The 15,923-nt window shown below is 40.6% G+C and overlaps 1 protein-coding gene across 1 annotated transcript in view; it reads left to right on the top strand.

Moving 5' to 3' along the window:
- The window catches only part of DYNC1H1 (dynein cytoplasmic 1 heavy chain 1), a 312,112-nt gene that overhangs the window by 107,827 nt on the left and 188,362 nt on the right, over positions 1-15,923 (top strand). Inside the window, exons 32-33 of the mRNA XM_033953397.1 lie at positions 91-303; positions 12,828-13,066. Coding sequence (XP_033809288.1) covers positions 91-303; positions 12,828-13,066 — 452 coding nt within the window. The remainder of the gene's footprint in view (positions 1-90; positions 304-12,827; positions 13,067-15,923) is intronic.

The following is a 15,923-nucleotide window of genomic DNA, read 5'->3' as shown; positions in this document are numbered from 1 at the left end:
TGTAATTATTAAATTTAAATCTTTATGCATGTTGAAATTTGAAGTTATGAGATCCTCCATGCTTTGGTGGATGTTTACTCTTTCTTCCAGATCTTAATCCAAAGTGTTTGTGAAACAATGGTTCCAAAATTGGTTGCAGAAGACATCCCTCTTTTGTTTAGTCTTTTGTCCGATGTGTTCCCTGGAGTACAGTACCATCGTGGTGAAATGACTTCCTTGCGTGAAGAACTGAAGAAAGTGTGTCAGGAAATGTATCTTACCTATGGAGATGGAGAAGATGTTGGTGGTATGTGGGTTGAAAAGGTAGGATGTTAATTCTATATCTTAAAGAAAATAGGAAGATGTGTGTGTTTAACACAGCACCATATACTATACTTAATAGAGGACAGAGCACAAGAGTGGAGGATTAGCCTAGTAATCAGAGCAGCAAGCTGAGAACCAGGTAGGTTGACGTTCAGATATTTCTTGTGATCTTGGGCAAGTCCATTGTGTCAGGTATAACGTATTTCCTTGAGTTTAGATTTGGAAAAGATGAGTAACTAAATCTTTTCCCCCCCCTTTTATTCAGAAATAAAGCATTTAAAAACATCTGGCTTACTCAATTGTATACACAACAATATATTAATGCAATATACATCTTATACCTAATATTGCTCAGCCCTCCTATCCCTCCTTCCCCCCCTCAACTCCAGTGGGAGGATGTGTGCAGGAGATTCATAGTGTATAGAGAGAGATTATATATTAAAAATCAATGGGACTATCATTTTTGGAGTTAATCCAATTTTCATATGCACTCCAAATGCAATTTTCATATGCACTCCAAATGGTTTCTCTGAAGAGCAGTTAATTTAGACATCTGCTGTATATATTGAACTTTAATCAATAATACTCGTAACACTGGTAAATCTAATTTTTTCCAGGCAGATGCTAGGACAAGTCGTCCTGCTGTCATTATCAAATGTATCCGTTTCAGAGGTAGGGCATCTAGCCCTTTATTCAGCAAGCACTCCATGGTCTTAGGGATCGGAATACCTAGTACTGCTTCGATAAAGGAAATTACTTTATTCCAATATTTCTGTGCTTTGATACAATACCACCAAATATGTTCAAAAGTACCTACTTCTTCACATCCTCTCTAGCATTTATCCGATCCATTCCAATATATAACTCGCAATCGTATTGGTGTATAATACCAACAAAAAAACCCGTCTTATATCATCATATTACTAGCTATAGTGTCTTATAGAAGAGAATGCAATATTTTAGTCCATTCTTTATCAGAGTATGTTTTACCTATGATCTTTTCCCATCGACATCTATATTTCAGAGAGGGGTGAAGTTGCTCAATTGTGCATTATATAATCTAGTTCCTCTCCCACTTTCTTGTTGAGCAGTAATTAATTCTTTAAGAGCCACTTTTCTAATAAAGCTTTCAATTTGTCTATAATAAAACAGATCTCCTGGTACAAAACCATATTCTTCTCTCAATATTTCATAGGGGACAATTTTATCATCTTCCAGAGTTGGAAGACCACATCAACTTATCCTGGAGTAAAATTAGGCATATATATAATAACTGCCCCCATAAAATAGTTTTTATCTCCATAACATCGCCGATGTACTTGAATCCACAAATTGAGAGTATGTCTTATTACGGGATTGGACTTTTTAGTTATTACAGAGCGTTGTGGGAGTTGGAGCCAGGATATGGTCCACAGTGGAAACGCACCCAGTATTTCCTGTTCCATACATATCCCATTTCCAATTAACTAAATATCGTAATTGGGCTGCTTGATAGTAGTATTGAAATTATGGTACTGCCATTCCTCCCAATTTCCTAGGTTGGTACATCATTGCTTGAGAAACTCTTGGCGTTTTATGTTGCCAAATAAAAGTGAACAGCTTCTGTTCTAATTGTAAGAAAAATTTTTTGGATAGGAGGATCAGTAGGGCTGAAAAAAGATATAACAACCTCGGGAGCACCACCAACTTTATTTTTTGTACTCTACCCAGCAAGGAGATATTTAAGTGTTTCCATCTTTCATTATCCTGCCAGATCGCTTTCAAAAGAGGGGGATAGTTAGCAGCATATAACAATTCCACTTGTTTTGTTAAATTGATTCCCAAATATCGTAGTGATTGTTCTGCCCATTTAAAAGAATAATTACTTATAATCCACCCACGATCTGATTTTGACGAAGTAAGATCCAGAATTTCTGACTTAGACATGTTTATCCGAAATCCTGACATTTGTCCAAAAATTGTAAGAGCTTCTACTATAGCTTTCAACGCGGTGGAGGGATCTCGTATTGTGAAAAGAATATCATCTGCAAATAGTAGTATTTTGTCTCTAGTCCACCACAGCTTATACATGAAATATTTGGAATTTGTCGCACCAGTTGTGCGAAAGGCTCCATAACTGTTGCAAAGAGAACAGGTGAGAAAGCACACCCTTGGCGAGTCCCCCTCCCCAAGGTAAAGCATTCAGTGTATCCTCCATTAATATTGATTGAAGCTAAAGGGGCCATGTATAACAATTGAAGCCAATGTAAAAAGGTTCCAGATATCCCTATCTTTTCTAATACTTGAAATAAATAGGGCCAATAGACCCTATCGAATGCCTTCTCGGGATCAACACGCAGAATAAGAGTCTAATCATTTCTACCATCAACTTGGCACAATATATGACACACTCATTGAATATTGTTAAAAGTCTGACGTCCTCGTACAAATCCAGATTGATCATCTACTATTAGATGTGGCATATATATTTGTAATCGTTTAGCTAAAATTTTAGGAAAACAATTTATAATCCACATCTAGTAGTGAGATAAGCCTATAAGAGGAGCAGGATATCAATCTTTACTTGGTTTTAATATCAAAGTTATACCCTTTAAACGCCAAGAATAAGGTAATTCTTGTCTATTTACCAAGGTGTTAAAAAATTGCAACAGGGGGGGATCAAAATAGTTTGAAATGTCTTATAAAATTTATCAGTATAACCATCTAGTCTTGGGGATTTTCCCACCAATATATTTTTGATGGCCCATGTTAATTCTTCCACTGTTATGGGGAGGGAAAGTTCCTGGCTTCCCCTGGAGTAAGGGTAGGTAATGTATAGGATCCAGATAAGCACGGATATCAGCTTCTTCCACTACATGTTCAGGTTGATATAATTGTTGATAAAGGTTAATAAAGGCTTCCTGGATCTGATCTAAGGTACTACAATCTCCAGTCGGGCCCCAGACTCGGGTGATAACATAGCGAAGTTGTCTTTTTTTTTTTTTTTTTTAGCTTATGGGCCAAAATTCTACCCGCTCTGTTATTTGTTTCAAAATATTCCTCGCGTAACCATTTATTGTTTTCAGATCTAGAGCCTGAAGATCTAACTTAAGTTGTAATTTTAATTCTTTTTCAGGGGTAAACTCCCACCCTTAACGATTCCATTCTAGTGTATAAATCTGATCCCGTAAATCTCGAGTCTTAAGCCTATGTATTCTCTGAGCATGTGCCCCTAGGGCAATAATTTTTCCCCGCATTACCACTTTTAGACATTCCCAAAGGGTCTCTGGAGAGGTGTCTCCTTGTGTCATTAAATTGTAAGTATTCTCCTATGTCCTTACCCAATTGTTGCACATGGGCAGGGTCTAGCAGGAGACTATCATCTAATCGCCAATTTCCTTCCAGATTGGGCAGATTGTATCATTAAATTAAAACAGATTGGAGCATGATCCGACCATGTCCTAATTTCTATGGTAGAGGAATTAACAACCTCCATGAAATCTTTTCCCACCAGCCAGCGATCGATTCTAGAATATGAAGAATGGATATCAGAATAAAAAGTATAATCTGTCTCTGTTGGATGTCGATGTCTCCATAGATCAACAAGATCCCATGACTCCATGAGTAGACGTAATTGGCGTCGTTCACTTTTACCATAATTCACTCTAGTGTTAGAATTATCCAACTTTACATTTAAAGTAAGGTTAAAATCACCTCCTCCTATAATTTTACCTTCTGCATATTGTGTCAATATATCCCTTAATTTATTATTTAAAAAAACACCTTGATTTGCATTAGGGGTATACAAATTTAACAGGGTGTATAACTGACCCTATATAGATATTTTTAGGAGTAAAAATCAGCCTTCTTTATCACGAACCACCTCTTTAACATCTACAGATACATAGTTAACAAATACAATAGCAACTCCATTAGTTTTAGGTTTCAGTTTGTTAGAAGCAAAATAGATTTCTTTATAATGAGCAGGATGAAAATATTTCTCATGAGTTGATAGCAAGTGCATTTCTTGTATATATAAAAAAAAAAACCCAAAAAACCAAAACAACCAATTGCCATCTTTTTTTTTTTTTTTTTTTTTTTTTAAATCTTTATTCCTTTTTATTTCTTTCAACAAGTGTACAGTATTATTACAATTAATTTACATAACACACTTGGCATTCTTAAATAATATTATTATATATGTTTTTATTCCCCCCACCTCCCACCCTTTTCCATATCAATAAAATATTCCTTCCAAATTTATATATAATTATACATCCCTTTTTGATAATACAATTAATCTGACATGAAATCTGTCTCTCCCCCCCATCCTTCTTCCTCAAACACTTTAAACATTTTATTATACCCAGTAATGCACAACAATAAGTATCCCATCCTATTACATATATCTCCTTATTTTTCATAACAACATATTTCCAATATTTTTCCCTCCCATCCCATCCCATTTCTATATATTATCTTCTAAGGGAAAAGAATAAACTTTACTCGTTATAATATTCAATTAATGGCCTCCACACCTCTTGAAATCTTTTAAAATACCCCCTCTGTATCGCAAGAAATCTTTCCATCTTATACATATGACAAACTGAGTTCCACCAAAAATTACAATTCAATCTAGAACAGTCTTTCCAATTAGTTGTTATCTGTTGAATTCCCACTCCCGTAAGAATCAACAATAATTTATTGTTTGCTGCAGATATTTGGCATTTGGCCCTCATACACATTCCAAAAATCACTGTGTCATAGGATAAAGCCACATGACTCTCCATCAACATATTAACTTGATCCCATATTGATATCCAAAATGCCTGAATACATGGACAATAAAATAAAAGATGGTCTAGAGTTCCAACTTCAATTTTACAATGCCAGCATCTATTAGACTTAGAGCAATCTAATTTTTGTAATCTAGTAGGGGTCCAGAATGCTCTATGCAACAAAAAAAACCATGTTTGCCTAATAGATGCTGACATCGTACCTTTAATTCTCCAAGACCAAATACGTGGCCATTGAGATGCATTAATCTGATGCTTAATCTCAATGCTCCAAATATCTCTTAATCCATTTTTAGGCTTCTTATTCAAATAATTAGATATAATTTTATACCACTTTGCGGCCTGGTGACCCAGAAAATCTGCCTGGAAACATAAGAATTCTAAGCTGTAATGATCATTTAAAGATTTCCATACAGGGAAACCCACCTGAATAGCCTGCTTCAATAGCAACCACTTATAATTTTGTTTTTTATTCAGACCATATTTATGTTGCAATTGTGAAAATTCAAGCATCTTACCATTATCAATTACTTCCGTTAATGATCTTATACCTACTTTAATCCAATCTTTCCAGACAACCTTAAACCCGCCTATTTGTATCTTGGAGGTTACCCAAATAGTCTGTTGTTTCGATTTTAAGTGCCATCTTAACTCTACTGGCCTCCTGGAAATAGAGTTGTCGTTTACACTGAGAATTTAGTCTCGAACATTCAAGGACATAAAAACTCATTCAACTCTGTATTAAACATAAAATTGCCATAAATATACTCCATATCATATTTTCCCCAGTTGCTAATCAAACCCAAATAACTTACCCACCAATCATAACTCATCCATACCTCTCTCTGCACACATCCTCCCACCCATTTACCCCCTAATCCCCCAATCCTATCCCAACCAAATCCTATTCGTCCCCTACTACTAGACTCAGATCCGGCCTCCTGTCGAAAAAACCCAGAAGTCAGGTCCACTTCCAGATGTCAGGGTCGAAAAGGGTTAATCCTATCCCGGTTACTCCATTACTTTATTAATTGTCTGCCCCATTTCTACTCCTTGATCCCTTTGAATTTTATAAATATTATCAAATTTGTTATCAGTTCCTCTCGATATTTATATTTATATTCTGCTTGTCTCTGTAGTCTGTTTTTTTGATCAGTTCTATGCCATCTTTGGTTTGGTAATCTCCTTAATAGGGGTTGTGGTTGTTCCAGTTGTTGATTTTCTCCTTCGTTGATCAAAAGTTTAGCCTGTCTAAGCAGCTGTTGAGCCTCTGAGGCTGAGGTTACTTTATGATATTTATTTTCCAATGTAAAAGAGATCCCAAATGGATAATACCATTTATAGCAAATGTTATTTTGCTGTAAGCATCTGGTGACTTCGTGACAGTCTCGTCGACGTTTCAAAGTTGCTGAAGAAATGTCTGCAAATAATTCCACTTTTGCATTATTCCACATTAAATGACTAGTTTTTCGTGCTGCATGAGTAACTAAATCTAAAATCCACTATTTCTTCCTCTCCCTAAGAGTACTCACTTACCTGTCCCATGCTTTTTTGAATTCAGACACAGTCTTTGTCTCCACCACCTCTAGTGGGAGACTATTCCACGCATCTACAAGAGAATGACACGGGGACAAATTTGTCCCCATTCTCGCAGTAACTCAATTTCCACGTTCCGTCCTCATGAGCTTTGTTCCTGTCCTTGCCCCATTCCTGTAAGCTCTGCCTTAACCACAGAAGCCTCGAACACTTATGATTTTAGAGTGTTTGAGGCTTGTGCTGATGAGGATGGAGCTTGCAGGAATGAGGCAGAGACAGGAAAAGAACTTGCGGGGATGGGACAGGAAAATTTGTCCCTGTGTAATTCTCTAGCATTTACAACCCTTTCTCTAAAAATATTTCCTTAGTTACTCCTGAGTGTATTACCTCTTAACTTCATTCTATGCCCTCTCACTTTGGAATTTCCTTTCAATTGAAAGAGACTTCCCTTGTGCATATTTATTTATTTAGTTAGTTTTCTATACTGTTTTCCCAGGGAAGCACAGAACGATTTACATGGATTTATTCAGGTACTCAAGCATTTTCCGTCTGTCTCGGTGGGCTCACAGTCTTTCTAATGTACCCGGAGCAATGGAGGGATTAAGTGGCTTGCCCAGGGTCACAAGGAACAATGTGGGTTTGAACCCACAACTTCAGGGTGCTGAGGTTGTAGCTTTAACCACTCTCCCCACATAGGTATTTAAATGTCTCTATCATATCTCCCTTCTCCCGCCTTTCCTCCAAAGTATACATATTAAGATATTTAAGTCTGTCTCCATGAACCTTATGCGCCTTCCTCTGGACTGACTCCATCCTGTTTATATCTTTTTGAAGGTGTAGTCTCCAAAATTGTACACAATATTCTAAACAAGTTTTATGTAGAGGTATCAATACCTCTATTTTTCCTTTCTTTTCTTCCTACTGGCCATTCCTCTTCCTATGCACTCAAGCATGCTTCTTGCTTTCACCATTGCCTTTTCAACCTATTTGGTCACCTTAAGGTCATCACATACTATCACACCCAAGTTCTGCTCCTCTTTCATGCACAAAAGTTTATTCACCTCCTAAATTATACCATTCCCTTGGGTTTTTGCAGCCTAAATGCATGACCTTGCATTTCTTAGCATTAAATCATAACTGTCAAATTTCAGACCATTCTTCAAACTTCACGAGGTCCTTTCTCATGTTTTCCACACCATCAGGGGTGTCTACTCTATTGCAGATTTTGATATCTGTCAAGAGGCAAATCTTACTAGTCAACCCTTTAGCAATTTTGCTTAAAAAAATAAAATAAAAGGCCTGGGGGTGAAGTGATGGTTGAGAGAGAAGCTCTGCATGCGTTCCTAGTCTATCGCATCCCATTGCAAGCAAAAATTGGCAAAACCAGGCTTAAAGTATCAACCGGTGGTAGAAGAGAGCCTTTTATAATCGGCGAAAGCAGATGGCAGTTTTTTGGTACCGGACCTTGCAAAAATTTGCCTTTACTCCCAGCAGTCAGGAGTGCCCCAAGTTGTCAGCCTGAGAGGCACAGTGGGCCACAGCTTTAGGCCTTATTGAAGACCCAGACCTGGGCACTGGCATGCCTCCCATGCTGGGCCCGATGTAAGAGGTCCGAGCTATGCTACATGAATCTATTCTCCTGGAGCGTGTTGGCACCACGTAGGAATAAACCCCATGACAACATAGCCTGTTTCACTGACTATAAGCTTAAAGAGACTGTGATGCTGGCGGCAAAAGATTGGGAGAGCCTTCAATGGGACGCTTATGAAATTGAGGTCTATCGAGACCTGTCTTGTTACATTGCGCAGCAAAAAACATCAAATACCAATGGTGCCATCCCTTTGCTCTCCTCTTTTACCTGGATGGGAAGCTTCACACTATTCGCTCTCTGGAGGAGGTCTTACTGATGTTTCATGCCTCAGATGTTCAATCGCGAAGTGGCCAACTGGTGAGACCTCGATTGGCAACTTCTCAGCTCCCAAAACCCAGATGGCAGCATATGGTGAGGGCAGGAGGACATTTGACCAGACAGTCTGCAAGAGAGAGGCTGTAAGCAGAGGTCCCCTGCAAGCGAAACTGCAAACTAGCTTGACGGTTTGAATGGACAAATCATATGGACATTTATTATAACTGATACCACCAGGGACAGTACACGGCTGAGAGGTTCTCAGGTCGTCTTTACTCACTGGCCTGGTAAGGAAGAATACTCTTCTTTGGTTTTCGCAAGACATTGGCGCACCAACAATCCCACCTTGCCATTTGTGCGCAGAACAAATGCGTACCGCCCTATTGCCTTCCCATTTGCACACTGAGGGGGAGTTGGGGGGAACCCCCAATACACTTGCGCTCTCGTTCTGGTGGGGGTGAGGAAAACCTCCACTACACTTAGAACTCGCGTGAACTCGAAGCTTTCCCCTTTCTGCTCTGAGAGGGGGAACACCCCCACATACATACTACAATCAGAGGGATGCCGCGGCGGCTCTCAGTTACGCCATTACCACACACCCTCCTCCCCAATCCACTTACAATTTTACCCTGAAGAGAAGGAAATAGGGCAGCATGCATTTGTCCTGCGCACTATTGACGGTGTACCGGATAAAATAGTGGTGATAATCGCTGGGAGGCATGTTAGGCAGGTAGTTTCTCACCATGTATTGTGGGCCTCGTTAAACATGAGGCTCAGCCTTTCTGGTTTGATATGGGAGGGAGCTGTTGAGGGTTTGATACGGGGAGGGAATGGGGGACTAAGGGTAGAGGAGTGGGTGACAGCATACTGTGGTTGGTAGAAGTAGGAGAGGTTGGGGATAGTCAATGTAGCAAATTAAGGGGAAGGGGTCTTCCTGCCTACCTAATCTCTTCTCTTTTTCTCTTTCTAGTCATTCTGGAGGTGGTAGTCTAGATCAGTGTTTTTCAATCGCTGTTCCGCGGCACACTAGTGTGCCACGAGATGTTGCCCGGTGTGCCGCAGGGCCGCCATTAGGGCAGTACTACCAGTCCTGCATTCAGGGGCCCGGAGCTGACAGGGGACCCGAGGCAGGGGCACCAGTAGCTCGCCAAGGCAAAGTGAGTCGATCACCCAGGACTCACTTTGTCTTGGCGATCTAATCTATCGAGCCGATAAGTCTTCTTCTCCCCGACGTCAATTCTGCAGTCGGAGAGGAAGTTCGGGCCAGCCAATCGCTGCCTGGCTGGGCGGAACTTCCTCTCCGATTGCAGAATTGACGTCAGGGAGAGCATGCGTCGGCGTCGGCTTTGGGGCCTGTTATCCATTGGTGGGTCCTGTTCCCCGATGGCAGTGGCAGTGGCTTGGGGAACGGCAGGGAGAAAGAAAGAAAGGGGGCAGGCAGGGAAACAGAAGGAAAGAAGAGAAACAGAAAAAAAGAAAGAAAGGTCAGGGAGAGAGGAAGAAAAAGTTGGGGGAGGGAATGAGGTGTGGAGGAGAGAAAGCATACAGGCTGATAGAAGGGAAGAAAGATTGGATGCACAGTCAGAAGAAGAAAGTGCAACCAGAAATCACCAGACAAGGTAGGAAAAATGATTTTATTTTAAATTTAGCAAAGTGGAGGCAGTATTACCACAGTTTTCAAAGGAATTTGCCCAAATAACTTAATAGTTAACTGGGTAAATTCCCAGAGATGAAAACTTCCCTTCACTTACTATGCACAGTTCTGAATTTATATCTGCTGTCTATATTTTACAATATGGTCACCTTTTACTAAACCGCAATAGTGGTTTTTAGCGCAGGGAGCCTATGAGCGTCAAGAGCAGTGCTGGGCATTCAGTGCAGCTCCCTGTGCTAAAAACTGCTATTGTGGTTTAATAAAAAGGATGGAGGGTATATTTGTCTATTTTTGTATGCTATAAAAACCAAATACAGAGAGAGACTGAGAGCTGTTGACGAAGAGCTACGTGTGTGTCTTTCTTCGATTCCAGCCAGAATATCAGCTTTGTGTTCAGCCAAACAGGCCCAGGTTTCGCACTGAATAAAGTATTTTATAATTTTTCACTATTCTGTTTACTTAATATTTCATAATAAAGTAATTATAAAATACTTTCTTTGTGTTTATTTGATTCCTATTCAAGATAATTACTTTATATATAGTCAATATAGGCACAGAGTTAAATTTTTTAACATTTTCTAATGGTGGTGTGCCTTATCAACCTGATGCTCCTCCAATTGTTTCCCACTATGTGTTTTTTAGATTTTGGATTCACCTTAGTTTTAGTTTCGCGATTGGCTTTTTTGCTACTGCGTCAACTTTTGACTTTTTTTGCTCTCCTATATCCATGGATTGTTTTTATTTTAGCAACTTACCACCTCTTTATGACACACTGCCCTGATATAATCTCTCTCATGTCTGGAATTAGGCACTTTTTTATGCGCAGGACATATTCATTGTTTGAACATCTCCCTTCATTTTTGATGTCCTGGTGGCGCTGTGCCTTATCTTTCTGTGCATAGAGCACTTTTGAGGTGGAATTATCCCTGGATGTATCAAGGGTCAGATTAAAATCCCCTCCAAGTAGAAGAATCCCTTCAACTTGTTTCTGCAGAAAGGACTCCAGCTGATGCTAAAAGTCCCCCGTCCTTCATTAGGAGCATAAATGTTGACCAAGGTATATACTGCCTCCTTTACCTGAGCCACTAACGAAAGATATCTATCCTCTGGATCTCAATCTACATATTGGACCTGCAAAGGTATAGCCCTTGCAAACAGTATTCCAGCCCCCCCCCCCCCCGCGTTTTTTTGTTAGACCTGTTGGACGCCATATAGATGTCTGGAACCTTGCAATGCTTAATATATATTCATGCTTGGCCAGAAAGTATGTTTCTTGTATGAATACTACAGTAGCTTTAAAATGGGCAAGTTCCTTAAACAAGAGAGATGCCGCTTGGTGGCTATATTAAGGCACCTAACATTCAAGGTCAAAAATTTCAAATCTCCCTTACCAACAACCATCTAGACCAGTGTTTTTCAACCTTTTTTGGGCAAAGGCACACTTGTTTCATGAAAAAGATCCCATATTGGAACCTTCCACTGGTTTTCTCCTTAAAGCAGAATTAACTATGTTGTTCTTCTACAGGATGTCTTCCACTGTTCCATCAATGTTTATACAGTGCCTTTAGAAGACATATGGTTCTTTTAAGTCTTTTTCCCTACATCTATTCCTTAATATATGTTTGCTCCATCATCTTTTTCATTCTAAAAGTGGGAGTGGCTGTAAGGGAGGTAGAAGCCACTACATTAAAGAAAAGTTGGGGGTTTTTTTTGGGGTTTTTTTGAGAATGTCTATCTTCTCTTAATCTTCATGCTTCCAGACCTTAACAGTCTCTTTCTAGTCAACTCCTTTGAGGAAGGATATTTCTTTGAAGAGTTTTCACCTCTGTAGGGGAACCGGTGTTTTTACTTCTGGTATTTCCTCAGTCCAAAAGGGAAATGGAGGTCTACGGTCACTTTAGACCTCAGGAGCCTGGGCAAAATTCCCACTGATGGGAAAACAAGTTCATATGTTCATCTGATAACTTTATATTCCCTCTCGGGTCGCAATGACTGGCTATACTCCCTAGCTCTGGAAAGAAGTTTCTTCTCATGTTCCAGTGTTCTGAACTACTGGAAATTATTCAGATTTCCAATAGCCCAGCACCATTATCAATATAGGGTACTACCTTTTGGCCTTGCATCCTCTTCCAGAGTAGTCATCAAGGACCTGGTAGTAGTGGCAGGGTTTTCCCTGGCTGGACAATTGGCTCATCAATGATCCAACCTCGTAATGAGTCCTCGCATTGACCCAATTCAATTCCCTTCTTTCAACACTGGGGATTCAAAATCTTTTTTCCAAATCCCAACTTTAATCTGTGATTTATCAGAGTTCTGCTACACACCTTTTATTTCTAACACTGTCTCTCTCAGCATTGATTCAATTTGTGAGCAGACTTACCTTCTTTCATCAATCTTGGCCAGCTGTCTAATGATACTTCTGTGTCACATGGCCTCCACGGTGCATATTATTCCATTTAAGTGTCTTCTCCTCAAGACTCCTCAATAGATTCTTGCATATCAGTAGTCTCAAGCGCACGACCCATTTAGATATGGCAGTGCATGCATATTTTGCCGCTAGGCACTTTAGTGAACAAGGCTCACTTCATAATTTGCTTCAACTCTATCTAACATGCGGGCAGAGAAAATAATAAAAAAATATTTGCTTTTACAGGTTCTTCAACTCTACCAAATCACTCAGATTAATCATGGCTTGATGATGGTAGGCCCTTCTGGCAGTGGGAAGAGTATGGCATGGAGAGTACTACTAAAAGCTTTGGAGAGACTGGAGGGAGTGGAAGGAGTAGCTCACATCATTGATCCAAAAGCCATCAGCAAAGATCACCTATATGGTACATTGGATCCCAATACCAGAGAATGGACTGATGGGTTGTTTACACATGTGTTAAGAAAGTAAGTTTGAGATTTGTTTCCACAATAGATCTTAATTGCTAAGCAAACAGAAATATAGCCACCATATTCCAGAATAATTACACTTAACTACACTTCTGCTTCAAACAGTATTTATGATCAGCAAGCCAATTTTGATGATTTTCTCTCCTTTCATTTGTCTTTTAATGATGTACTTGGTTTTTAATCTTTTGGGGAGAGGGTTGGAATTTAAATTCTAGCTCTACCATAAATCTGGTATATAAATAGAGTTTGGTTCTTTGCTTAAGCCCTCCCTCCGATGTCAGCGCTGACATCATGGAAGACTTCTGTTCCGATTAGCTGTGTGCTGCGGCAGGGCAGGTAGGGAGAAGACGAGCCTCGCATCCAACCCCACAGGAACCCCGTGACCCTCAGAGGCGTGCCCATAGGATCCCCGCGACCCTAGGGGGCGTCCCCATGGGATCCCCGTGTCCCTAGGGAGCATCCCCACAAGATCCCCGCGACCCGAAGGGGGAACCCGCAGGTCCCCCGGGATTCCCATCATCCCCGTTCTCTTGCAGCTCTCTAATACACACTGGACCACCAGGTACGAGGGGATGATTTAATAGTACTGGGGTGGGAGGGTGATTAAAAGAACTGGTGGGGGGATGATCTAAAAGTACTGGAGGGGATGGGGGATGATTTAAAAGTACTGGAGAGGGGTAGGGGATGATCTAAAAGTATACCGGCAAATATACAAAAGAGGGTAGAGTGTGCTTTTGGCCAGAAATGGTGACCACAGACCCCAATCTCTTCTTGGGATCATTTGATGAACAACAGAGGTAGTAGTGAGGCAAAAAATTAAATTTAATCATGGATGGACTAGGCACAGAGGATCCTTGATCATAAAAAATAGTGTAAAATCTGAGGTGATTTAGTATAGGCCACTTTTCTGTAAAATATCCAAAATGGATAACAGCAGAGTAAAATGTAATTAAACAGGTGCTGCAGTAGGTAGGGAAATGTGCAGACAGATGAATCAAGCCCTGTCCCTGACTGTCCTGTGTCCTGTCCTGGCCTACCACTACATCACCAGAGGGGGGACAGGGTACAAAGCCTAGCAGGGAGGAGGGAAAGTTTGTATTGTTTGTTAATTTTTTTCCAGGCGGTTTTCGTGTGATCTTGGTTGGTTTTTCTCCATTTTCTTTCCAGATGTCTACATTGTCTCTTGAGTAGGAGTAATTCTTCATCGAACCATTGGTCTGATCGTCTGCATGTTCTGGTTTTGGTTCGAAGTGGGGCTTGTTCATCAAGGATGTTGTTGCTCAAATAGCCCCAGTGTGAAATGAAGTCTTTGGGGTTATCTTCTTGGATTGTTTCGTCTACTTTTGACCAGAAAATGGCGGGCTCGATGCGTTTGCGTGATGTGTAGGTTACTATTTTGGATATTGGTTTGGATTTGTTTTTGGTCCAGATGATGTTGAAGGTGTAAGTGTAGTGGTCTGACCAGAGGGATGGGGACCAGGTTCCATTAGACGTTTGAATTTCTGAAGTAGATGTTTGATGGGTCATGAAGGCTGCAATGTCCAGTTGGTGTCCTTTCTCATGAATAGTTTGTGGGTTTAAAATTTGGAAGGATAGGGCATTGAGGAAAGAAAGTAGATTGTCTACTGGCTTGGATGAATGGTCTTCAAGATGAAGGTTTAGGTCTCCTAGGATAAGATTGTGTGCTGCTGTAAGTGAGTTTTGGTATATGAAGTTTTCAAATTCGGATCTAACCATGGCCCAGTTTCCCGGTGTTATATAACAGAGCATGCAGTTTAGTGAGTTTTTCAGTGCGGTGGAAGAGATTTGACATGCTAAAAGGTCCATGTAAGGGGTGGAAGTTTTTTCCAATATGTTTAAGATTAGGGAGTCTTTGAGTAAGATTGCTAATCCACCTCCTCTTTTTTTCTCTCTGCAGGTCACTGTAATTTTGTATCCTTGAGGGCAGACTTCTGTAATTCTTGGGTCTGTGTCTGATGTTAGCCAGGTTTCTGTGAGGAAGAGGCAGTCTAGGTTTTCGTTTTTTATCCAGGTTTTTATAAGTTCTGTTTTTGGACCTAGGGCTCTGACGTTTAAGTAGGCACAGTTAAGGGTGGTGGTTTCTGTTTGGTGGTTGTGAATCGTTTTAGGGTAGATGAGTGAATTTATTTGGTGTTTTCTGTGTTTGGAGCTTCTACCTTGATTTCAGCTCTCTCTATGTAGAGAAGAAGCTGACTTCAGTCTGCAACTGACAGGCCGATCCCTGGTGGTATTTCTTAGCCAGCCTGTGCAAGTATTTTTTTGAGCTCGAAGCCGTCCCCACTTTTATTTCTCACCTACTGCTTAGCAGGGGTTCAAGCGCAGGCTGTTAGGAGACAGGAGACAGTGTCTTGCAAGGTGCTGGCTGTGTTTTTCATCTCTCTTTTCTGTAAGCGTGTCTGTCAGTCTGCGGGGGTGGGGGGTGTTCAGGCTCCGTGTCTGACTGGCAGCCTGAAGATCAGCGGTGAAAAGGTATTCCCAGCTTGAGCCAGTAATTCTCCTTTCTAACTACTGTAAAGGGCTGAGGCAGGCTACAGCATATGTTCAGCACTGGTCACAGTGAGTAAGGCTATTCTTCAGTGTCTCTCCAAACCGGCACAGCTCACTGATGGGTAATACCATGACCAACAGGTGGAGACTGAGACATAAACTTTTGTGCAGTCCCTAATACACCTAATCTGCTCTCAGTCTCCAACAGGTGGTGATAAGTTGTTGCAGTCTTCCCTTGTTTAGTGTAGGGCTGTTGAAAATTGTTAGTGGCTTTCTTGTCCCCATTTCTGGTGCTAGACTGAGCTTGAGGGGGGGGACTCTTTATGGCAGTGTTCTCAAACTCGTG

The sequence above is a fragment of the Geotrypetes seraphini genome, chromosome 7 (assembly GCF_902459505.1).
Source record: "Geotrypetes seraphini chromosome 7, aGeoSer1.1, whole genome shotgun sequence".
NCBI lineage: Eukaryota > Metazoa > Chordata > Amphibia > Gymnophiona > Dermophiidae > Geotrypetes > Geotrypetes seraphini.
Note: the sequence above shows the minus strand (reverse complement) of the source record. Positions and strands in the feature narration are given on the sequence as shown.